The following is a 25,938-nucleotide window of genomic DNA, read 5'->3' as shown; positions in this document are numbered from 1 at the left end:
AAAAGCCCAGTGTGCATGATCTTTATGGGTAAAACTCTCAGTACTGGGGCAGACTGAAGAGATCCCAGTAGGTTTGGCCAAAACATTGCCCTGTCCCATGTTGGGGGTAGATTGGCCACACCTCAAAGAGGTTATCTGACAACTGCTTATGAAAACAAATGATGCCAGAGAAAGAAGTCCTCAGGCCAGCTGTTTTGGGGACCCAGAAGAAGGCCTGGATGTAGACCAAATCATAGGAAAAGGACACTTCTGAGAGGAACAACAACAGGAACCCTTGTTCTAGAACATATGGCAGTCCCAGCTTGCCCAAGAGGAAGAAGGAACCCTACACCCACAGAGAATTGCACAGAACCCACGGTATGAAGTAAAGAAAGGCATCCTTTATCAGGTGGAGAATCAAGAGAAGGGAGAAGAGAGGCCCCAGATTTTGGTACCCCACAAGTACTGGGAGGCTCTGATAAGGGTGGCCCATACTTTGCCCATGGGCGGGCACGTCGGAAGGGACAAGACAGAAGCAAGGTTAAAATGCAGCATCTTCTGGCCAGGCATATATAGGATGGTATAAAAATTCTATGCTGAGTGCCCTGAATGCCAGAAAATCGGGGGGATAAGGCCGTCTAAGGTTCCTCTGATATCAGGCGTCCTTTTGATCAAATTGCTCTCGATATAGCCAGACCTTTTCCTCATAGCCAGGCTGAGTACCAATTCATTCTTGTAATCATCGACTACACCACCCGATTCCCCGAAGTGGTACCATTGAAGTCAGTGACAGCTACAGCCATAACAGGGGCTTTACTGAAATGGATTGCCTGGGTAGGCATCCCTCGTGAAATCCTGACTAAGCAAGGAAAAAAATTTATGTTGAAAATTTTAAAGGGGGTCTGCCAAGTGCTGAAAATTAAACAGCTATGCTTCTCCATCTATCATCCACAAACCAACAGACTAGTAGAACCAGAGATCCCCTCTTGAGCCCAGGGATGATCCAGGGGGCAGCCCGATAACAGTGTGCATGTGTCTAGGCTGATAATTCTGGATGCTTGTGTGCCTGAGTTGGTGGTGGGGGTGTATGCACCTAGTGTGTGTATGTGAACCTAATTGATTTTTGCATGTACATATGTGAAATTGTGTCACATCCTCCCGTCTAACAGTGCAATTTTGAGATCCTGAGAGTTGGCCTGGCCCTACAGGATAATAGCACCACCACTCTCCCATCTTGATGGCACATTCTTCCCTAGACAGATCCAGACCCAACTTAACTGCCAGTCCACCCCTACCCCCAGCAGGGCACAGCAAGGGACCAAAGGTTGCAGGAGAGAAACTGAGTCTGAGCCAGCCCTGGCTGAATCAGAATATCAGGCTCTGCCCCCGCCCCCTCCACAGCCTGCCAGCCTGCACAGCTGTTTGCAAAATGGTAATCCTGCGGTTTCCCACTTCAAAGAGGAAAATCCATGATTTTCCCTTTTAAAGGTGAAAGTCCATGTTTTTCCATGGAAAATGGAAAACTCAGATAGATCCCTGCTATTCAGTCTCCTACAATCCTAAACAATAAACTAGTTGATCTGAACTATAAACTTAAATTCATATTAAAATACTATATTTTCTCATATGCAACATACCCCAGAAAATAATTCACATCTTGTTTTCAGGAGGGCAGACTGAAGAAAAGATTTTTTCTGGGGTTATGGCTGTACAGAGCAGGGACAGAGCCTAATCTTCAGCTCACTCACCCTCTCTTCCCTACTTAACTAAAGCTGAAATTCTTGCTGCTGAAGACTGATCTCCATGAGTGAATTTATGATATTGAAAAGACCTAAAACATGAGATAGGCAACCCCCAGCATGTATGGCACGTGAAGACATTTTGCTTGACACTTGCACCTCAGAGAAAGGGCTGGGACTGGGGCTAGGGCTGTGCTGCCAAAACAGGGATTGGGCCCTGTGATGCTCCCCCTGCCACCTGCCCCTAGCACACCAACATCTTACAGGTTAAAGTTGTGGTTGTTTTTGGCACTCTGTACAAAAACATTCCTGACCCCGGAGCTAAGAAGTCTCCCAGGCTGTGAAACAGGAGGAGACACCAACCAGGAATAGCAGAAGTCAGCAATACTTCCCTAAGAAATGTTAGCTTGATTAGAACATTAACCTCATTAAAAAGGAGAGATAATTACCACCTCTGGAATAAAGAACAATGAGCTCTTAATTGATTTCCTCAGATGCCGGAATAGTAATACAACATCTGCTGTGCTATGGACCAGGAATTAAAACAGGGTGCTTCTATCCTGGGCAGAAAATCAGCTTCCCTGCTTAATGCATGTACCCCCACATTGTTTTTTGGGGGAGTGGGTGATTTTTTGAGGAAAAGATGTGTTTCATGTAGGAAAATAGTCCCTGAAGGTGGGATGTGATGATAGCATAGTCCCTATGCTCAGCACTTCCTTATTATTGGCTGCTCTTAGTCTACTTGTGAATGCCCTTGGTACTTAGCTCTCCCCATACATTGTACAGGGAGTACAGGTACCTTATACAAGGTGTGGGATTCACTCTGGGGTCTGGGCAAATAAAGTACTAAACTGCCTAAGTTGTAGGCACTTAAAATCTTAGACATTGCCCTTAGTTTCCTAAGTGTTTCATGGGATGCTTAATGACCAACTGCTTGAGCTCCCTCCCCCATGTGTGTAAGCATTTTTGAGATTTACTAACTTACAAATTGTTCAACCATCTGCAGCAGTCTAATTGAAGCCAGAATCTCTACAGCCTTGCTCCTCATGTGGTTGTTTGAAACAGGACTAAGTCAGAAAGGTGACATTTTACAACCACTTAACAGGCTTGAAAATGAACATATTGATTACAAGGCCTGGGGTTGCATGGTCTACATGTGCTGTAGTGGTGTTTCCCAGATGGTTGAAAACAATACTCATTTCAAAACATAAATGAGTATTCAATTTAAAAATGAGCAGGTTGCATTTTATTAAACTTTATAACAGTGTTATAAAAAAAGGGCAAAGTTGTCAGTGCCTAAGATGCGGTTAAAAGAAAAGGTTAATCTTGAAAACATTTGAGCACCTGAAACTTTCCCTGACCTTAGGGGTTGGTTAGTGCTCAGCTCATTTGGAAGTGTAAGCCTCTTATTTTGGGCTGCGATTTTCCAACAAGCATTGAGGTTCAGAAAGTGAAAGTATTTAGATACCATTTTCTTCCTCTTCCAAAGCCAAACTTTTAAGCATTCTACCACCTTCTGGATTCCCTAGCTGAAGTACTGAGACTTGATATACAATGCACGCAGAAATGTATGCACTGAAGAACAGGACTTATAGAAACCAGAAAGCTAAGCAGGGAGCCACCAAAGTTAACCAGTAGGAAATGCCAAGTAGATGTTTTATGGTAGCTTGTCACACTTATGCTTAAGGTTCCACCTGCCTTAGTGGTGAATTATAGTATTATTTAAACTTTCCTTTTATATTCAGCCTTATTTAACCTTTGCTTAAGTTTATGTATAACCTCATTATTCTTTGAACTCATTTTGCTTGTGCATGTATTACCAGCTGACCATGAGCTGTTCTCACAGGCAGCTCATAACCTTGGGCTTGCTCATCTGTTCTTTCCTTTATCACTGTGAGAATTTTTTCTAACATAACATAGTAACAGCCTTGTTACCAACTCAAAATAACTGAACTTGGCACTAACTGGCTGAATCAGAGGACAATGCTCAGATTAAGACACCAGCAAAGGACCAAATTAGGAAGTGTGCTTGTAATGGTTCTGAACAAAGGAATATGCTGATAGGATAAAAATATGGACACTATGCTGACTGCATGAAAACCAATCAACGATATCCAAAAACAGAGTGTCATCAGGGGGGTGAAGTTGAAGAAAAACATAAAAGGAAGCAGCAAGAAAGGTAAGCGTGTGTCATCATAAATCCAGCCCTCAACACCTGTCTGGATTTTGCCATAAAGACTTTCCACTGTCACATCCTGATTTCAGGAACTGATTGCCCACCTTTTCTACTGAGCAAAGATAGCACCTGGAAATTGGGTGAGATCATTGAACTATATGTTTTTTTCTCTGTATATAGACACTGCTAAGATAATATTTGTTGTATCGATCAAGCTGTTTTCCTATTTCATGCCCACTTAAGGGTTAATTGTGCTTTAATGATCCCTTAGCACTATCAGGTGGACAGTAGGCCTACAGCTTATGTTTATAAGGTGCTATCTACTAACAGATGGGCCTAAAGCTTATGTCTATAAGGTAAACAGATGGCCAAGTTCAGGATGTAAGGAAGATCTCTATTCACAACTATGACATTTTCCTAGAGCTCTACACTAGGGTTCTTGTCAAGCTCCTCAGAGGCAGAAACAATCATACCAGAACACAGCATGGTGGTTAGAAAATTCTAGGTTCAAATCCCTACTTCAAATCAAAAGGATAAGAGATGTGAATTGCAGTCTCCTCCCCTGCCAAACTTTCTCTCTACTGCTGCCACCCAGGCTCTCTACATAAGGCAAGCAGGTGTTGCTACCACTGCTGTAGCAGTACTAGTTGTCTTATCTGTGCAGAGTGCCTAAGCAGGCAAGGCTTCCCAACTACTGAATGAGCTTGCTAATGCCTCTGCTCAGTGGCATTTAGATGCTGGATGTCAAATACCTAAGTTCTTTTGTGGACTTAGTCTTATGTGTTCACATGTAGATTCAAGAATCTGATTTAGGATAGTCACTTCAGAAAAGAAATGCACAAGTACAAACTGTAAAGCTCTAAAGGCTTTAAGATACCAGTTTATTCAGCAGTGGCACAAAACAAACATTTTGAAAATGAATTCTTGGTTGGTCCAAAGCAGATTTACATATGCACCAAAATGTGTAGTTTAAAAATTCCTGTTAAGTCTTTTGAAACACCAAAAACTAGATGAGGAAATCTCAGCTCTGCTCATCTCTCAAACACCAGTGAAACTTCGCTCTTGGGCAAGGAGATGATACAAAGTTGTGAGTAACTTTATTTTCCCCCTCCATCAGCACAAGTTCCCTGTGTTCTGTTTTCAGTATTACAACCAAGAGATTAGCAGTCTTTTAAATATTTGCATAATATTGATCTCTGTTCTGAAAATCCTTGTAAGCATATTTTGCATCTTTTTTATTGTGTGGTATTCTTCCAAATGGTTCCTGATCATTGAAACAGGTGTCAAAAACTTCATCCACGGCTTTTTCTGCTGTTTCTTTGCTGACATTCCTAACAGCCAAAATGGAGCGAACAGCTCTGTCTCGTACACAGGTCTGAGAAAAATGGAATAACAACAATTATAAGGGCTTTTTATTATAATGCAAGAACAAATTACAAAATAACAAACAAGAAGTTACTGGTAATAATTTACGCAATTATTGTGGCTATGTCTCTTTTTTTTTTCGTTCTGCTATGCATTCATCAATTCGTAAATCAAAGATTTTAAAATAAAGTATATGATCATAATTTTGAATACAGGGAACCCTGAACAGAGACACCAGGGAAAGCTGAGAAATATGAAGAACTGGTGAAATGATGAAATGATAACTTAGGAGATTGAGTGAGTGCACAGTAGAAGACAGAGAACAGGAAGAGACAGTAAAACCAGGAGGACTGGGCTTCAGGGTGTGGTAGGTCAATATAAATTTATACAAAGGCTCAAAATGATTGCTAGTCATCTACAGCTTTCAGTGGTAATGTTTTGGCTGGGCATTCACTGAGAGTTGATCTGTGGTGTGGCAGCCTATTGGACCATTACTGATCTTTAATATAAATTAGTACTATTTACAATGCAGTTTCTTTACCTGATGATGCCCTTTTAATCCAAATTTAAATCTGGTTATTTCATTCACTAGTGAGCAATCTCCACTGAGGTTAGCAGCTCGAACCTAGTATGGAAACACAAAAGCAAAGAAAATAAATGGAAAACTTAGTGTTACAAATTTAGTGTAGCATCCTAAAGTAGTTTCCAACATTTTTCTGTTGAAGTCCTCCATCATGATGGATGGTGAGAAATGCGTACAAGGATTCCGTTTCTGTACACCAGTGGGTCTCAACTTTTTTAGCCTCAATGCACCCCCACCCACTCTTTAGATTCAAGGCACCTTTTGGAAAACCCTGCTTTTAGTTTTCATTTATTTCTTGAAAATTATTCTGCTTCAAAGAACTCAGAACCATCACAACAGGTTACAGGGTTTTTTTTAACAATATGAACTGCTACTTGGAATCACTGAGTTAATCTTGTGAATCATGCCTGAATATTGAACAATGCTAGAGTTCTGCAACACCCCACCAAAGCCTCACATCTGCAGGCTGTATCCAATGTTCTGTGGGCTGCATCTGACCAGTGGTCTGTAAGTTGCCAACTCCTGCTTTACATTGTTCAGGAAGATATATCTCCTTGTAGTTCCAAAGAGCCAAGTTACACATTTCTGCATGTAAAATGAAAGAATACTGAAGAGCATTTGGGACCCACAGTTAAACCTGAAAACTTGGCAAAATGTTTCTATTGTCATCTGCATGAGGGCTGATGAAAGCGCAGGGAAAGCAAACAGGTATTCAAAGAACCACCTGCTGTATCACCCAAAGAAACAAGAACACATCTGCTGTAGAGAAAAATACACTTGAATTGATCTCTCTCTCCTTCTCACTATTTTTTTCCCTTGCCCTTGACTTTTCCTTTTTCCTTATACCTAATTTTTAAGCTTTCCGGCTTGAGCATAAGTGCTAGATTGAGAAACAGCAAAGAAATTAGATTATTTGAAACCACATGCAGAAAAAATGATTCTCTCCTAAAAGAAAATGAATATATATAGCTGTGAATAAAGGAAAATATTTGTTAAACTAAAGAGAGAGCCCCATGATGACACATAATAATTAAAAAGTACAAGTTACTAATCCCCAGAAAAACAAAAGATCAATTTTATTTTAAATCTCATATCCCTTATTTTATGTGCAGTATTTATATTTTGATTGTCCAAAGTACTGGAAATATCCAAGAGAGAGAGTATGTTAAAAGACACATGAACTATCTAGTTACAATTTGGCAAAACAGCAAAGATGACATTCAGATAGTCTATGTTATATACTTCTAGTTTCATATCCCGGAGTAAATTATTTAATAAATAGCTTGGTTCTCTCTCATTATCTATACAGTTCCCTGGGCTATTCAAGGGACTATCTTCCAATCAACAATGGGCTTAGCAGTACCTATTCTCCAGCAATGGATAAAGTGCAATAATCAGAGATCGGCGTGCTAAAAATGAATGGGAAAAAGTATATATTTCTATAGGAAGTAGCAATTTTGTGTTAACTATGATAATTATGCAAAATGTCCACGCTTGCTGAAAAAAGTGCATTAGAAATACCTCGTTATTATCTTTGTGTATTTTTATTCTTTAACTCTACTGGTATTTGATAAACTTAATTTGTCATTAAACAGAAGTAGAAGATAAATATGAAAGATGCATGGCATCTCAAGTAAAATCTGAAATAAAGCATTATTGCTTGTGCTTTGAATGAATCTAGTCTATAGACTAAACCAAAGGAAATGGGAAAGTAAATGAAGACAGGATTAAACTGAATTCAGTTTAAATGGTTGTATGTTTGGTTACACATCAGGATGGATACAAATCAACAATTTTTAAAAAAAACACAAATTGGATTTTTAAATTTAAATCAGATGTTTTTATTTAATGGGGTTTTTTGTTGTTCAAAAATTTTAAAAAAAATAAACTTATGTAAAGATGGTTTTAATTGAAGAGCTGTTAAAGCTCAAAGATATCATCAGGGAATAGGGATTATAACTTCTAATTATAAATTATTTGAGACAATATATTCATGTAACCTTTTTCAGAAGTTTTATAAATAGGTCACAACAGGCCATGGGCTATATTAGAAGCCCAATCTTATGGGGTTTCCAGAAGATCCTCTATAGATTAGTAAAGATTAAAGAAAACCACTCTACCCAATGGGACGCAGTGCTCATTCTGCTCTAGAAGATCCCATTAAGTATCTCTGTGCTGCTTAGTTTCAGTTCTCAAACTGTGGATTTGTGTCTCCAGAGATCATACAGACAAGGTTAATTTAGGTAAATGTGATCTCTTTTATTAGACCACCTAAATAGTTGGAAAAATTGTTCTTTACAAGCTTTCGGGCACAAATGCCCTTCTTCAGGCAAAGGGAGAGTTTGTTGTCTCCAGAGATAACATCTTTGCTAACAGCAGTACACATATGTGAGATGACAGATCTGTTTGCCCATCCATCAGTCCTAGTGTCTCTCTGCAAGTTTGTGTACACACAGTCAAGCCCTTACCTCTCTCTAAAAGTGCAAAGTTTCAAAAATTTAAATGAATTAAAGGACATCAAATAACAACAACGGACTTTTTGTAGAAAAGTGATTAAATTGAGGCTTCCTGACCACTGATTTAAATCATGATTTAAATGGATTTGATTTAAATTGAACCCACCCTGTTGCACACAAATCATTTTCTGTTAATATGTTAATTGTAATGGCTATTAAACCATTAAACCAATGGTTCAAGTTCTACTCCTATATATCATGTTTTTTTTTACTTACCTCTGAACAGGCTACATGGTTCACATTGCTTAACCAATTAACATGGGCACGACAGTGATCAAAAGCATGAATCAGTTCATGTGTAACCACTCGGTTCATAAGAGACTGACGGTGAATATTGTTCTGACACAAAACAATCTGTAGAGTAAACATAGGAAATAAGTTAAAGGACTTGCCACTGAAAAATGTATGTGTCTGTTCTCCTAGCTAAATAGTCCTATTAGATTTCCACTTCTAATCTCTCAAAGATCCAGAATAAGTCATCTCTCTTATCAAGAACCTTAAGGATGTTCAAAATCTTTGTTCAGCAGTTGCCATTCCAGTCTGTTCCATGCTAGTATCTCTATAGTTCACATAACTGTACGTACTATAAATGTTGCACTGTCCAGATTCTAAAATGACCTCTCTTTTGTGGACTTTAGATCATCAATATCTGCTTTTGATTATTACGGTATTTTCTTTTAATTTTTCTTTTTTTTCATAGTAAAGTCCTAAGACTTTCAAATGCTTTGACACGGGACTTTCCAACTGGCAACCCATAGGCCACATGTCACGTGTAAGAGGTTAATTTGTGGCCCTTTTGCTTCCACCTGGCTGATACCCCCTCAGTGACACGAAGTAGGATGGAACAGCCTGTCATGCAGGGAAAGCCTGTGGCCTAAGTGGCATGGTGCAGTGGGGGAGTCCAGAGCTGAGGGTGAGGCTGAAGCATGGACAGCAAGGTGGGGGCAGAACACCCATGTCATGTGCAGGCCAGGGGGCCCATGGCTTGCACTTGTGTGGCCCTTGGTTGCTTCAAAGTTGGACAGTCCCACTTAAACACAAAATTCAGTGCCCACCTGTGAGGTAGCAGCATCAAAGCCTCCAACGGCACGCTTATCACAGGTCTCACATACAAAATGCCGTTCTTTGAAAGCAGTGCTGGAAGGCCAAAAAGCAAGAAGTGAGATTTAAAAAAGGACTATAAGTCAGTATACAAGACAACGTTGGTTAGAGGTTAACTTACCAGCCAGATTGCTTCATAGCATCAAGAAGAAGCTTAGCATATGGACCTAGAAAAACAGTGATGCAATCAATTTCTCTAGATAAGAATTTTATATGGAAAGCAAAAGTTGTCTGTGGCTTATTTCATGGAAGGAAAGCAAAAAGCAAGCTCTATACACTGCATACATAACATGTTAGAAAAGTAAGGCTATTTTAGATCTTTTGTATCACCTTTATTGTCTTGCATCTGTAATCATGCAGTTTGACATAACATAGTATTAAAAGCCATTCACTGCTCAATCTAAGGTTGAGGTAAGCAACCTACAGGCCAGATCTGGCCCATGGAGCCTTTTGATCCAGTTTGTGGATGTGAGGCTTCAGTAGTATTCAGCAGAAGAAACTGTCCATATGCCACCACAGGGATGAGCAGCAGTAGTGGCTAGGTCCTAGCATCTCTCTTCCTGCCTCTGACCTGAGCTGGATCATTGTGGCTCACAGCCCATGTTGCTGACCACTGACCTAAGACATAAGTTGGTGGAGAAATGTTTGCATAAAGGCCAAAAACTACTTCCAAATTTTGTACAGAACTTAGTGTAGCTGGTGCACAACAGCTAGGGTCTGCTTAACTCATGGTGAGAGACAGAAATTTTCATGGCTTGGTCTTGGCATGAAGAGTTTATTCCATGGGCGTATCCTGGCAGCCCAGCTCCTTGCTATTGATTGGCAGAGGCGCCCAGGAGGTAAGCAGGGGACACAGCAGCTGCCATCTTGACTGCTATTTGCCCTTCATGCAGCCCTGCCCCACAGCGCAGATTAGAGGAGAGGCCCAGGGAGGGGAAGGGCGTGGTGGCCATCTTTTCTGCTGCCCTTCACTCAGCCCAGCCACCTGACACCTTTCCCTCCACTTGGCTGTAAGGCTGGGCTGCAGCAGCAGGGAGGACCACTGACCACGGGGGAGCCAGCATAATTTTTTGTTGCTGACTTTGTGGACAGTCCCAGATTTCGTGGTTTCTGTGAAATCTGTGAAACTGCAATTTAAGTATACCCCTAATAATAGCAGAAAGGTCAGTGTATGCCTTATTATCTGGAGAAGGGAGAATAGAGCTGTAGAAAGAACGAGGAAGGGGAGGAGGAATATGTATGAGCCATTTTTGTAAAGAGATTTTTTTTCCTGCTTTAACCAGGATGCAAGCAGTCACTGAACAGATAAATCTGAATAAGGCAGCCTTCAGATTTACTATTCAGCTTCCCAAGCATGGCATTTTAGAAATGATCACTTTAATGGAAATGTCCACTTGTCACAAGCCACTTCCTGGGTCTCCAAACACAAATGGCGGCTCTAAGCTGCTATCACTGTGTTACTGAGTCCCGTGTTTCAGTCAGTAAAGGTGCCCTGCTGAACTGGGACGAGGTTCCCACAACTACCTGCCTCTCTGCAGCCTTCACAGCCAAGTGGCAAAGAAGGAAATGACTCCTTGCATGCCGAAGTCGGTTCTGGCTTATGAAAGTTTATGCCTTGCTCAAGGTTTCACAGGAGCGGGCAGGGTGGGGCTTGGGTCCCGTATCGCCCGATGTATGATAATTATCAAAATAAAGGCTGTGGCTGGGGAGTGTTCGGCCTTGGGGCCGCACTATCTTTTTTAATTGTTCAAAAAACAAGGTGGCGATGGGAATTTAAGTCTTCAGAATAACAGGCAGGGTTGGGGCAGAGGGTGAGGCCTAGCTACACGCTGGTCAAATTTCAGATGCCCAGTCTAGTCCCGCTCTGTCTGTCTTGTTTTATATGATCATTTCAACCCCTGACCACTGTATAATAAATAATAGTAAAAGTGCTCAAAATGTACAGTACTTTTTGAAGCAGCTGATTGGATTGATGCAACATATACAAAACCAAGATCACTCTCAGAGTGTCTTAACAACCTTCTGGCTTTGCCATCAACACTCTCATGACTGCTCACCTCGACATAAAGAAATACTTCAGCTTCAATGGCCCAGACCCCGCTCGCTCACTGGCGACTTACAGTGAACAATACAAAGTAAATACAACATATTTGCATACTTATTTGCATATTTTTTCAGCGCACAGTAATTTTTCAGTAACTACGATCATTTCGAGATTCCAATACTATAACTTCTTATTTAAAACCTGCCAACACTGCTTGGGTCTGAGGTGCGCTGGTACTTCCAACCCGCCTGCTGCCACCGTGCTTCACGCAGGATGTGGGGGGGAGGGGTTGGCCGCCCCCAGGGGCAGCCGGGAGAAGCAACAGCCGGCTCCAGGAGCTGCGAGGCCGTTGCTTGCGCCCCGCTCCGATCTCCCTCCCCAGTCAGAAGACGGCGCTTGGCCCGGAGGCGCCCCGCAGCCCCGGCCCGGCACTCACTGGTCTCAAGCGCGAGCTGCAGCCGCGTGCGGCAGCGCTTATGTTCCAGAAAAATGCTCCGGCTGACGGAGCGCCCCGCCGCCTTGTGCCGCTCGGGGAAGAACCTGTAGCCAAAATCCTCGTCCTCCTCGGCGGCCTGAGACGGCGGCTCGGGCGCCTCCATGAGACCGGTGGCGGGACAAAGGTCAGGGGGCACCGGTCGTCACGTGACTCGGCCAGACCTGCGCGCCCCGCCCTCGCGCCAGCGGTGTTGGGGGCCGCGAGGCGGCTGCGCGTTCCTATTGGCCGAGGCGGCCGCGAGTTCCGTTCCTCGCACCGCCCCTGCCCCGAGCGCAGGGCACGCTGGGAAGGGCCGCGGGGCGCTGGAGAGGGGTAGCTGCGGCGGCAGCGGCAGTGGCAAGCTGCGCAGGTGAGTGTAGTGTGGGCGCGGGGGGCAAGCGGGGTGTGACGGCCGCTCCTCACCTCCGGGGTGGCCTGCGGCTGTGTCCCTACGCCGCCCGTTGTGGGGGCGGGCCCATGCGGGCGGGGCCTGGGGCCGCCGTGGGTAGGCCAGAACGGCCACGGGTCCCACGGGCGAGCTGTGAGCAGGACTGGGGGTGTCTGTCGCTGCCTCAGTGCTGCGGTCCTTCCCGCCTGACCCCCTCCGTGAACGGGGACTGCTCGGGCCTGAGGCTGCGCTGTCTCCTTCAACTGCACAAAACCAGATGGTGACGGGAATTTAGAAGTCTTCAGAAAAAGGAGGTCCAGGGACTCGGAGCTGCCAGGCTGGGTGTCGTGTGTTCAGATTAAAGATATCGGATCTAGTCTGTCCTGTCCATCTTGCTTGTTTTCCCAATAAACATCCAAGGCCAAGGACCTGGAAGCACTAAAAAAAGATACACCCACATGCATACAAAAGACTGTATCAGTATAGTGTGCATGTATGTATACATGTACTATTTGTATATATACTATATGTATTGAAGACTATATCATAGAAAATTAGGGTTGGAAGGGATCTTGGGAGGTCATCTAGTTCAACCCCCTGCTCAAAACAGGACCTGGCCCAACTGGATCATTCCAGCCAGGGCTCTGTCAAGCCTGGTCTTACAAACCTTCAAGACAAAGACTCTACAGTCTCTCTGGATAACCTGGTCCAGGGTTTTACTACCCCCGTAGTCAAAAAATTATTCCTAGTATCTAACCTAAACTTCCCTTGCTGCAACTTGAGACTGTTAGTCCTCCTGTCACCTGCTGCCACTGAGAACAATCTAGTTACATCCTCTTTTGAACCCTCCTTCAGGTAGTTTAAGACTGCTGTTAAATCCCCCCTCAGTCTTCTCTTCTGTAGACTAAATAAGAATCACTTTCCTCAATCTACTGGCAGTGCTTCTACAAATACAGCCCCGTATACTGTTAGCTGTCTTGACAACAAGGGCACACTGCTCAAGTCCTTTTGTTCAGAGCTGCTACCCAGCCTGTACTGGTGTATGGGATTGTTCCATCCTAAGTGCAGGACTTAGCACTTGTCCTTGTTGAACCTCATGAGATTTCTTTTGACCCAATCCTCCAATTTGTCTAGGTCACTCTGAATCCTAGCCCTATCCTCCAGGATATCTACTACCCACTCCAGTTTAGTTTATCTACAAACTTGCTGAGAGCGTGGTCTATGTCATCTTCCAGATGCTTGATGAAAATATTGAACAAAACTGGCCCCAGGACTGACCCCTGGCTCACTCTACTTTATACTGGCCATCAACTAGATATCAAGCTGTTCTTGAACTATGGATTTGTGTCTTCAGAGATCATAGGCAGACAAGGTTCTTTTTACTAGACTAGCTAAATCGCAAAAATTGTTCTTTGCACACTTTTGGGCACAAACGCCCTTCCTTCTTCAGGCAAAGGGAGAGTTTGCTGTCTCCAGAGATAACATCCTTGTTAACAGCAGTCTATGGAGATGAGAGAGAGCAGACCTGAATACCCACCCCTCAGCCCCATTGTCTGTCTGCATTTGTGTACACACAGTCAAGCCCTTAATTTTCTCTAACTGTGCATTTGAAGAAGTTAAATGAATAAAGGATATGCAACAACAATAATGCATTTTTTGTTAGAAAACAGTGATTAAATTGAGGCTTCCTGAGTGACCAGTGATTTTTAAATCATGATTTAAATTGATTTGATTTAAATTAAATCCACGCTGATAGGAGGCAATCAGGTTGGTCGGGCATGACTTGCCCATGGTGACTTCATACTGATTCTTCCTAATCACCTTTTTCTCCTCCATATGCTTAAAAATGGACCTGCTTCATGATTTTTCCAGGGACTGAGGTAAGGGTGACTGATCTATAGTTCCCTGGATCTTCCTTAAAGATTCTTTCTTAAAGATGAGCACTGTATTTACCCTTTTCCAATCCAAGACTTCTCCCAACCATGAATTTTCAAAGATAATGGCCAGTGGACAACTCCCTCAGCAGCTTTGGGTGCATCACCTTCAGCTCCCACTTCTGCATCTCCATCTGTTCGCAGTGGTTCCCAAACTCTAGCAGATTGCGCACCACTAATTTACAGTGATATAGCCTTAAGTAACACCAGTGAATTTTTCAGGTCAACCTTAAGTACAACTAGCAAATTTTTGTCATATAAAGTAATTATAATAAATCTGTTAATGTGTACCACTGACAGGTTGCCTCTATACCACTGGTGGTACATGTACAACAGATTGGGAACCGCTTTTATATATATAGCCTTAATATATATAATCTTTTATTTATGTGTGTGTATATATATGTGTGTGTGTATTTTTACAGTGTGTGTGTGTGTGTGTGTATATATATATATATATATATATAGTTTCATAGTTTCTAGGGTCGGAAGGGACCTGAGTAGATCATCTAGTCCAACCCCCTGCCATGGCAGGAAAGAGTACTGGGGTCAAACGACCCCAGCAAGATGTTCATCCAACCTCCTCTTAAAAACCCCCAGGGTAGGAGCCAGCACCACTTCTCTTGGAAGTTGGTTCCAGATCCTAGCTGCCCTGACCGTGAAGTAGCGCTTCCTGAAATCTAGCCTAAACCTGCCCTCTGCCAGCTTGTGATCGTTATTCCTGGTCACTCCTGGCAGTGCATGGGGGAATAGTGACTCCCCCAATGCCTGCTGATCCCCCCCTGACTAATTTATAACAGGCCACTAGATCCCCCCTCAGCCTTCTCTTTTGGAGGCTGCACAAGTTCACGTCCCTTAACCTCTCCTCATAGGGCCTGCCCTGCTGTCCCCTGATCATGCGAGCGGCCCTCTTCTGGACCCTCTCGATGCTGTCCGCATTCCTCTTGAAGTGTGGCGCTCAGAACTGGACGCAGTACTCCAACTGCGGCCTGACCAGTGCTGCATAGAGGGGGAGGATCGCCTCTTTGGACCTGCTCGAGATGCATCTGTGGATGCATGACAGGGTACGGATGGCCTTCCTGACTGCCTCCCCACACTGCCAGCCCATGTTCATCTTGGAGTCAGTGATGACTCCAAGATCCTTTTCTGCCTCCGTGCTGACAAGAGGGGAGTTCCCCAACCTGTAGGTATGGTGCCGGTTGTTCCTCCCCACGTGCATCACCTTGCACTTGTCTGTGTTGAATCCCATCCTATTCACATCCACCCACCCTTTTAACCTGTCTAGGTCTGACTGAAGCCTGATGCTTTCTTCTAGTGTGCCCACATCCCCCCACATCTTAGTGTCATCAGCAAATTTGAACAGGGTGCTTTTTACCCCCTCGTCCAAATTACTAATGAAGATGTTGAACAGCGCGAGCCCTGCAGAACCCCACTGCCCACGTCCTTCCAGGTTGAGAAGAACCCATCGACTACCACCCTCTGGGTGTGGCCCTCCAGCCAGTTGGCGACCCAGTTGAATGTGTGGGCGTCGACACCACAGTCCCCCAGTTTCTTAATGAGAACGGGGTGAGAGACGGTGTCGAATGCCTTCTGGAAATCCAGGAAGACTATATCCACTGCTACCCCTGCATCTAATGATCTGGTAACCTGATCTTAGAAGGCCACCAGGTTGGTCTGACAGGACCTGCCACTGATGAACCTGTGTTGGTTGCCTCTAAGCATGCAGTTCCTTGCTGGCCCCTCCTGGATGTGTGCCAGCATAATTTTCTCAAACAGCTTGCCAAGGATCAAGCTAAGACTAACTGGCCTATAGTTTCCTGAGTCCTCCTTCCTCCCTTTTTTGAAGATGGGAACCACACTGGCCCTCTTCCAGTCCTCTGAGACCACACCAGAGCACCACGAGTGCTCATAAAGTCGTGTCAGTGGTCCTGCAATGACCTCGGCCAATTCCTTTAGGACTCTAGGGTGGAGATTGTCCAGGCCAGCTGACTTGAACACGTCCAGTCCCTCCAGAAGCCCCCTAACTAGTTCCACGCTAGTTCCAGGTGTGCCTCCCCTGGGGCCCGAGGGGGGCCCAGCAGGGAGGTGACTGTTCTGGTCCCTACTTAGGAAGACAGAGGGAAAGAAATCGTTAAACATGTTAGCTTTGTCATCTGGTGTGACGACCAAATTTCCCAACGCGTCCTGCAAGGGCCCCACATTGCCCGGAACCTTCTTTTTGTCCCCTATGTATTTAAAAAAGGACTTCTTATTGTCCTTAATCTGAGAAGCTAGTCCTAATTCCATCTTTGCCTTGGCCTTCCTAACTGCCCCCCTACAACACCAAGCGACTGCAGAATAGTCATCCCTGGTGACAACCCATTGGGTATACGCCTCCTTTTAGGAAGGAGACATTCCCGGATGCTTTTAGTGAGCCATGGAGGCTTGTGTGCTTGTGTGCTCTCCTGCTTCCATTGATCCTCGTTGGGATTACCTTCCTTTGGGCTTGGAGGATCGCCTCCTTAAGGAGCAACCACTCTCCTTGGACATCTGGCTCCCCTCCCCTCTGGGACCTCAGTGCATCCCCAACTATCCTCCTTAGCTCGTTGAAGTTTGCCTTCCTAAAGTCTATGTATGTATGTATGTATGTATGTATAAATGTGTGTATATATATATATATGCTATATGTACATATGTCTATGTATATGTATGTGTATATATGCTGTCACAGAATGGCTCCACTCCTCCAAAACAAGCTATCCAGACTAGATGGAAATAACACTGTGAAACACTCTTAAACCATGAGTCAACTGGCTATACCACCATCAAGTCCTCCCCCGTCCCCCTCCCCCTCACCCTGAAATGGGATGCGTCGTCACCCTCCTAGCCTAGAAGTAGTCTGGCATGCCATCGAGGAAACCAAGGACAACAAGGCTACTAGACCGGGGTGGCATACCTGCTGAAATCTGTAAGGCCGGTGACTGGTACTGAGACTCGATACATTTATCCATGAATTTGGAACAACATAGAAATCCCTGGGGACTTCAAGAATGCTAACATCATGACTTCCTGAACCATCTTCTGCCTCTCACCAAGAAGCTCCTGCCAAGCAGCTCCTGCCAGAATCTCAGCATGCTTTCAGACTATCCCATGAAGCAGCTGGCATGATCTCTGTTGCTCACCAGATCCAAAAAAAAGTGTTGGAAACAACATCAGTCCCTGTATATGGCCTTTGTTGGCCTCATTAATGCCTCTGATTCATTAATGTCAACAGGGAATGCAGTCGTTCTTCTGACAATCTGGTTCTTAATGGTGAAACCAACGCCATGTATTCAGCTGTTGCTTGCAGGTTTCCCTTTCCAGAAGAACATATAGCCACCCTCCTCCTCCCTCAGATGGTCTTCATCTGCATGTCAGGTTTCGCCAAGAGCAGCAATATCAATGTTATATCCCAAGAGTTCTCAGGCAACAATAGCTCTTCTGTGTTCAGGTCTGTCATTGTTTGGATACATATATTCCAGGATGCAAAGGACGTTTTTGCATTTTGACCATAATTTGAATGATTTTCCTGGAAGCGGCTATCCAGTTGGGTAAACACTATATGGGCTTTATTGTTTTAACCAAAGCCTTCAACTCTGTTAACTATGAGGCCCTATGGAAGATCTTTTCAAACTTTGGCTACCCAGGAAATTTATCACCATCCTAAGATTCCTTCATGAGCAGATGACTGCAGCCTCTATCCTATACAGTGGCTCCGTTGTGGAGCCCTTTGCCATTCAAACTGGCATTAGGCAGGGATGCATGATCGCAATGTTTCTGTTTTCTATCTTTCTTCCAGTCATCAAGATGCTCCTTCATGACCTGCCACATGGCGTCAGCAGAGTACAGGACGGATGAGAATATTTTCACTCTCTCCCACCTTCGTGCTAAAACTACAGTTACTTTGGCCTCAGTTATGGAGCTTCAGTACGCTGATGATTGTGCTGTTGTTGCACATACTGAGGAGGACCTACAAACTGCTTCTCTCAAGTATACCAGTGCCTGAGACTGACTAGTATGGAAGTGTTGATTATTCAATATCAGTTGCAGTGGACAGAGCATTGGGTGTGCTTGTCTGGTACATGTTTACTGAAACAACTGTTATGCTCTCAGCCAAGAACAAAGACATGTGGGGGCCAGAGGAAATGCATCAAGGACACTCTCAAGGCGAACACTAAGAAGTGTGGCACTGACACCACAAATTGAGAAAAACGAACCCGGGACAAAGCTACATGGTAATGCCTAGTGAGAGACGGTACATCTTACTTTAAGGAAAACAGTCTTGTCCTGGAGGCAGAATAATGAAAGAAATGGGAGGAAAGGAAACAAGACCAGTTTAACCACCACACTGTGGCATTTGCCAGAGAGCCTGTGGCTCTAGAATTGGCCATCAACAAATTCATCTATAACCCTTTACTTGACCCATAAGAGTGATTATCCTCGACTGTGAGGGATTACCACGTCTAATAAGTATATATGCAGTCTTTGTATGTGTATTCTTTTTTCTTTATTTGTATGCATGTACATACATACAATATTTTTTAATGCTTCTGAATTCTTGGCCTTGGATGTTTATACAGAAAACAAATTCTATGTTTGTAAGAATATCTATGGTTATGGGACAGAGTAAGCAACTAGGTGTAGTAACAGACAAAACAGCATGTTTTGTGGTGTACACCAGCTACTTGTAGATAAAGGTTGGAAAAATGCTTCTTCAGTAGAATCTACTGATCATTTTCCTATCTGTTTCCCTTGGCCTCCTTCCTGGTCAGATAGATGTCCATCTAGCTTAGCTAGAGCTAGAAGGACTATCGCAGACCAGATGCCAGAATAGCTGGCTTGTTGATTTGATTTGGTCTAGAAATTTCTTTATTCCTGTTACATCTTTGCCTTGCTGGATGATATACTTTCTGTATAAATATACCTCTTCTGAAATGCTCTTTATGCATAATTTAAATATGACTATCTCTTGTTTAAGGCAAAATTTATAACTGGTTCTAGAAATGCTTTGGTGTAGTCCTTTTTCAAAAGCAACTCTAGTGCTCGCTCTGTTCTTCATTTTTAATACTTGCATTATGATTGTGTTTTTAAGATGTCTATAGTCTTTTGACCATGAATCTATACCATTTAACGATTCCAGTATTTTTTAAATAAGACAGAATATATATTCTCAATTCTTTCTTGGTTTTCATTTAAAGAAATACCCAAAGGCTTCAATATTTCTATGAAAGAGAAACTAGCAAAGGATACTTATATGGATAATAAATTAGCAAGAATAATGGAGATGTAACTAGATCATGCATTTCACATTTTTATAAGGCATTTGGTGAGAGGAGGGTGCATAGAAAGATACAGAAGGAGAACATTTTAAAGAGTACAGCTGAGGAACTGGAATTTTTTTAAGATCAGGTACAAAACATCCTGTAAGCTAACTAAGCATGACTTTGTTTTTTTTTTAAATCCGATGTCTTATTTTAAGTGTAAATAAAGTATTGATGGTAATTTAAACTTTACCCAGACTATTAAAGTTGAAGATAAAGAAGGGTCCTCCCTGCTGATTTCACTTAATTTTCTGCTTCTCCAGGAAAACATGAGAGGGTGAGTTCTGTAGCTGAACTTTCTGTTAAATGTTAATATCTTAAAGATGGCCCCTTTTGGTTTAAATCACAGGCTTGTATAGCTAAAACATTCTGAAAAAAATCCCTGAAGAAAAGTTTTCTTTAATCTGGCTTTAGTATTTGCCTATTTGCCAACTTCTGGATGCTTCTTCCCTGACTTATTTTAGGAAAGGCTCCTGATTCTAAAATCATGCAAATGTGACTTGTTTCATAGTAGTTTCATAGTTAGTAGGGTTGGAAGGGACCTGAGCAGGTCATCAAATCCGACCCCCTGCCATGGCAGGAAAGAGTACTGGGGTCAAACGACCCCAACAAGGTGTTCATCCAGCCTCCTCTTAAAAACCCCCAGGGTAGGAGCCAGCACCACTTCTCTTGGAAGTTGGTTCCAGATCCTAGCCACCCTGTCCGTGAAGTAGCGCCTCCTGATATCTAGCCTAAATCTACCCTCTGCCAGCTTATGACCATTATTCCTGGTCACTCCTGGTAGTGCATGGGAGAACAGAGACTCCCTCAGTGCCTGCTGGTCCCCCCCTGACTAGTTTGTAACAGGCCACTAGATCCCCCCTCAGCCTTCTCTTGTGGAGGCTGAATAGGTTCGGGTCCCATAGCCTCTTCTCGTAGGGCCTGCCCTGCTGCCCCCTGATCATGCAAGTGGCCCTCCTCTGGACCCTCTCCATGCTGTCCACATCCCTCCTGAAGCACGGTGCCCAGAACTGGACGCAATACTCCAGCTGTGGCCTGACCAGTGCCTCATAGAGGGGGAGTATCACCTCCTTGGATCTGCTTGAGATGCATCTGTGGATGCATGGCAAGGTGTGGTTGGCCTTCCTGACTGTATCCCCCCACTGCTGGCCCATGTTCATCTGGGCATCGGTGATGACTCCAAGATCCTTTTCTGCCTCTGTACTGATGAGAAGGGAGTTCCCCAGCTTGTAGGTATGGTGCTGGTTCTTCCTCCCCACGTGCATCACCTTGCACTTGTCTGTGTTGAATCCCATCCTATTCTCATCTGCGCACCCCTGTGACCTGTCTAGGTCTGATTGTAGCCTATTTCTTCCTTCTAGTGTGCCCACATACCCCCACATCTTAGTGTCATCAGCAAATTTGAACAGGGTGCTTTTTACCTCCTTCTCCAAGTCACTTATGATGTTGAACGTTGCGGGCCCAAGGACTGAACCCTGCAGAACCCCACTGCCTACATCCCTCCAGGTTGAAAATGACCCATCCACCACCACTCTCTGGATGCAGTTCTCCAGCCAGTTGGCGACCCATTTGACTGTGTAGGTGTCGACACCACAGTCCCCCAGTTTTTTAATGAGAACAGGGTGAGAGACAACGTCAAAGGCCTTTTGAAAGTCCAGGAAGACTATGTCCACTGCTACCCCTGCATCTAAACATTTGGTGATCTGGTCGTAGAAGACCACCAGGTTGGTCTGACAGGAACTGCCTCTAATGAACCCGTGTTGGTTGCCCCTAAGCATAATCTCCCCTGCTGGCCCCTCGTGGACATGTGCCAGAATAATTCTCTCAAAAAGTTCACCCAGTATTGAGGTAAAACTAACTGTCCTGTAGTCTCCCGGGTCCTTCTTCCTCCCCTTTTTGAAGATGGGAACCACATTGGCCCTCTTCCAGTCCTCTGGCACCACACCAGAGCACCACAAGCGCTCGTAAAGCTCTGCCAGGGGTCCCACAGTGACCTCGGCTAATTCCCTCAGTACTCTGGGGTGGAGATCATCCAGACCAGCTGATTTGAATACATCAAGTCCTTCCAGAAGTTCCCTAACTAGTTCCTCACTAACCCTTGGCCTAGGTTCGCCTCCCCTGGGGTGTAAAGGGGACCCGGGGGGTGGGTGTGGCTGTTCCAGTCCCTGCTCAGGAAGATGGAGGCAAAGAAGTTGTTAAATAGGTTAGCTTTGTTGTCTGGTGTGACCACCAAATTTCCTAGCAGGTCTTGCAGGGGCCCCCCGTTACCCAGAACCTTCTTTTTGCCCTCTATGTATTTAAAAAAAGGACTTCCTGTTGTCCTTGATCCGGGAAGCTAGCCCTAGTTCCATCTCCATCTTGGCCTTCCTGACTGCCCCCCTGCATCCCTGAGCAAGTGCAGTATAGTCCTCCCTGGTGATGGCCCCTCCCTTCCATTGGGTGTGTGCCTCCCTTTTAGCTAAGAGACATTCCCGGATGCTTTTGGTGAGCCATGGGGGCTTTTGCACCCTCCTTCCCCCTTTGATCAGTGTTGGGATTACTTCCCTTTGGGTTTGGAGGATCGTCTCCTTAAGGACCGACCACTCTTCTTGGACACGTGGCTCCCCTCTCCTCTGGGACCTCAGTGCTTCCCCGACTATTGTTCTTAGATCAGTAAAGTCCGCCGTCCTGAAATCTAGCGCTGCTGCTGCCTTGCTGTAGGCCTTTGCCACCTGCGCTGGATGGTGAATTCCAGCAGGTAATGATCACTGTCGCCCAGATGGTCGAGCACCCGCACCAGGTCATTGCCGATGGCCAGCACCAGATCCAAGGCGTTTCCCTTGGTGGGGCTGTGCACCTCCTGGGTTAGATGGAGGTCCTCCATTTGGGCTAGGAACCTATGTGAGCAGTCTGACTGCTCTTCTCATCAGATGTCTGGAAAGTTCAGGTCACCCATGATGACCACGTCCTTTGACCTAACTACCTCCATGAGCTGACTTAAGAATTCCTGGTCTAGCGCTTCCCCTTGGTTGGGTGGTCTGTAGTAGACCCCCACCGTTAAGTCTCTTTCCCCTTGACTGCCTTGTATTCTAACCCAGAGCACTTCAGAGTGCCCCTCTTCTGACTTTGTGCCACCTGATGAGGATGTGTATTCCTCCTTAATGTAGAGCGCCACGCCCCCACCTTTCCTCCCTGTCCTGTCCCTCCTGTACAGCCTATAGCCTTTGCTATTCACCGCCCAGTCATGTGTTGGGTCCCACCACGTTTCGTTGAGCCCCACTGTCTGGGTTGGTGTCAGCTAGCAGGAGGGTAAGTTCCTCTTGATTGTTTCCCATACTACAAGCATTTGTGTAAAGGCATTTGAGGCTTCCTGTGGATGTGTGCACTGGCTCCCTACTTTCAGCATTACCCTGGCCCCTGTTGTTTACCTGCGTATATGTTCCGCTCATTGGTCTAGGCTGGGCTGTACTTGTGGATGTTGCTTGATTTGGCAGTCCAAGGCTTCCTCCGCCCTCCTCTTCCCCTTCCCCCAGCGAGCCTAGTTTAAAGCCCGCCAGAGGAGATCCGCCAACCTCGAAGAGAACACTCGCTTACCTTTAGGGGAGAGGTGGAATCCATCCCATCCGAGCATTTCTCTTGTCGTGGTGTGCGGGTCGTTGTCAAGGAAGCCAAAGCCCACCTCAAGACACCATTCCCGAAGCCAACAGTCTCTGCGATGCATGTCTCATACCGTCTTCCACGTCCGCTCACTGGTAGGACAGAAGAGAAAACCACCTGTGCACCTACCTCCTTCAGCACGCCCCCCAAAGCGTGGTAGTCCACCATCAGGTGTTCGGGGCTTCTGGCCGCATGTTTAGTTACCCACATGGATTAGGACCATGGGGTAGTAATCAGTGGGCTGAATCATGGCCTGGATCATCCCCTTCACGTCCTGAATCTTTGCTCTGGGTAGGCAGTAGACCTCACTTGTCGAGGGGTCCTGGCGACAGATGGGGCCCTCTGTACCTCTCAGGATGGAGTCACTCAATGCTTTTTCCTTCGGGACTGCTTAGCTCCTTCGGCCTGCTCGGAGCATGGAGTTGCCTCTTCTCCTTCCTTCTCCTCCAGAGTTGCCAGGGCATTGTACCTGTTTTCCAGCCGGACTGAAGGAAGTGGTACTGTTGTGTTGCGAGCAGCCCTGGTTCTGGAGGTGACCGTCTGGCACTCTGCAGTGGAGGGCACTTCCCGAGGTGCTTTTTCCTTGGGTGTGTGGCCCTGCAGAGAAAGGAAAAAGCCATCAATTTCTTCTTCCACCTCCCCTCAGCCTGCTAACCTCCTCCTGGAGCTCCCTCATCTGCACCTCCAGGGCCCTAACGCGGGTGTCTGCAGGACAGGTGTGGGGGTCCCCAATCCCTGCCTCCCCAGGCCTTGCAGGGCAACTCCCACAGGCCAGGGAGTGGGGGGATGCCAGCCCCCCCATGGGCTCTGTCTGAGTGGAGGCCTCAGAGAAGCCCCGGGTAGCCTGCGCCCCCAGGGCAGGGGCCCTGGCAGCACTCCATGTCAACACCGTCATAGGAGTTGCTGCTCGTTTATAGCTTAGTGAAGTGCCTTTGCCCTGCCCTAGCAGGAGTCTCCCTCCTGGCCCTTCCTGCTTACCTGCCAGTGCGAATGCCTACGCACTCTTTTTGCACAGTGCGGCTCAGGAGCGCGGCTTCCTACCGGCTCAGCTAAGGGATCCGAGGGGCTCCCCTTCTGGATCTCAGCTGTGTCCGGTCCCTCTGCCCACTTACCTGATGCTGCCCCCACTGCTGGCTCCGCTGCTGCTGCATCCGCCTCCACCTCGGGTTAAGTAAGGGGGTACATATGCATGCAGGACATGCGTTTGCCTGGATCCCTCCTCTCCTCCCTGCTCCTGGCTCCCGAGTGCCGGGGGCTATATCAAACCGTGGCCTTTAAAGGCTGCAGTTTGAATTTCCCACCACTGCCCCAACAGCCAGTCGGGCACTCCGGTCTTCCTGGAAGTGCCTGCTGGCAGTCCCGCCCCCTGTGCTCCCCCGCTGAGGAGATCTGGTGCCTCCTGAGCCTGCTCCCTGAAGGTTAACCCCAGAGGGTGCACCCTAGCTTGTGTGGGACAGTCCCCCCTAGCCCACCTCTTGTTTGCGCACTCTGTTCATGTGGCGTGGCTCCCTACCAGCTCAGCGAAGAGGGACCCAGGGGGCTTCCCCTCGGGATCTGGCTCAGCTGTGTCCCATCCCTTTTTACCTTAGGGGGATCAGCTGATGCTGCCCCGCTGCTGGCTCCGCTGCTGGTGCCTCCACCTCGGGTCAGGTAAGGGGGCACATCTCCTCCCTGCCCCTGCTCCCATTTAATTCTTCTGAAATATTTTCATTCAGAGTTGAACCGTTATTATTTATTTTCTTTTTTTTAACAGTCATTTTAACTTGTTTGTTTCTCCTCCTTTTCATACTTAATGGGCTTTTTCTCATAATGGTGGGAAAACTGAATGGTACCTGCCAAGTAATTCAGTTCAACCATGACTCTTTATATTAATGAAGCTAGCCTCCAATAAATGCTGTAATTCTCATCAGACTTGTTTTTATTCCCCCAAATTCAGAAGATAATAATGACTTCACCAAATAAAGCACTAGAGTTACAGCTACAAATGAAACAAAATGCTGAAGAGCTTCATGATTTTATGAAGGAATTGGAGACCTGGGAAAAAGATATTAAGCAGGTGGATTCTGAACTAAGAAAACAGAGTGGTGCCCCAGAGGAGGTAAATTCAAGAGTCCAATCTGTAAATGAATATGCCTGTTCATAAAAGTGGTATGTATTAGATTTACATGGTGCACTGTCCAAAGAAAGGTGCTTAATAATTGCTTGCTTGGTGTTTGAGTTTTTGTTTTTGAAGGCTTTTTGTTTTGGGTGTGTGCACGCATGTGTGCTTACCTGCAAACAGCCAGGTTTTTTCTATGTCTTTTTTCCCCACAATTTACATGGCAGAGCAAGCAATCCATTATTTAAGGTATTTAGTTTTGATGGCCCAAATCCTGGGTGTTTACATTAACTTGTTAATCCTTTTGACTCCAGTGGGCCTACATGCATGACGAAGGCAAATAGGATTCAAAGGAAATCCGTTGCTTCTGAAGGAGTTCACAAACTGCAGAAAAAGTTTTGGAAGTAGATGGCTTATTTTAATAGAAATAACTTGATGTAGATTCCTATTGAAATAAATGGCAAAATGCCTATTGACTTTGGTGGCTCCAGAATTTCACTGCCTGTGCACAAATAAATAACTGGTATTGGTGAGGAATATGCAAATGGCTGCCATGAAATATGCC

General features: G+C 45.3%; 2 protein-coding genes across 4 annotated transcripts in view; one reads left to right on the top strand and one right to left on the bottom strand.

The window, feature by feature from the left end:
* Positions 1-4,746: 4,746 nt before the first annotated feature.
* On the bottom strand, positions 4,747-12,238 carry ATP23 (ATP23 metallopeptidase and ATP synthase assembly factor homolog). Its single transcript, XM_090042411.1, has 6 exons — positions 11,940-12,238; positions 9,581-9,626; positions 9,414-9,495; positions 8,575-8,712; positions 5,801-5,884; positions 4,747-5,269 (listed from the first exon to the last, which is right to left on the bottom strand). Exons 1-6 carry the CDS (start codon positions 12,100-12,102, stop codon positions 5,066-5,068), a joined length of 717 nt encoding a protein of 238 aa, XP_089898537.1. The 5' UTR covers positions 12,103-12,238; the 3' UTR covers positions 4,747-5,065.
* Positions 12,223-25,938, top strand: part of RPAP3 (RNA polymerase II associated protein 3) — a 47,613-nt gene continuing 33,897 nt past the window's right edge. The window contains exons 1-4 of one of the 3 annotated variants that reach the window (XM_090042410.1): positions 12,272-12,348; positions 19,837-19,916; positions 24,865-24,925; positions 25,212-25,373. In XM_090042410.1, coding sequence (XP_089898536.1) covers positions 25,221-25,373 — 153 coding nt within the window. In that variant the 5' untranslated portion in view covers positions 12,272-12,348; positions 19,837-19,916; positions 24,865-24,925; positions 25,212-25,220. Of the gene's footprint in view, positions 12,349-19,836; positions 19,917-24,864; positions 24,926-25,211; positions 25,374-25,938 lie in introns of all 3 variants that reach the window. The other 2 variants (XM_090042408.1, XM_090042407.1) reach the window with 2 other exon arrangements.

Source organism: Crocodylus siamensis, chromosome 4, assembly GCF_052110815.1.
Source record: "Crocodylus siamensis isolate JL-2025a chromosome 4, ASM5211081v1, whole genome shotgun sequence".
NCBI classification, from domain to species: Eukaryota; Metazoa; Chordata; order Crocodylia; family Crocodylidae; genus Crocodylus; species Crocodylus siamensis.
This window is presented reverse-complemented; position numbering and strand designations above follow the sequence as displayed.

Coding starts and splice junctions, on each gene's coding strand:
- ATP23 (XM_090042411.1), bottom strand. CDS start 12,102: ATGGAGGCGCCCGAGCCGCCGTCTCAGGCCGCCGAGGAGGACGAGGAT. Junction 9,627..11,939: donor GCAGCTCGCGCTTGAGACCA/GTGAGTGCCGGG, acceptor CTGTTTTTCTAG/GTCCATATGCTAAGCTTCTT. Junction 8,713..9,413: donor TTGATGCTGCTACCTCACAG/GTGGGCACTGAA, acceptor TTTACTCTACAG/ATTGTTTTGTGTCAGAACAA.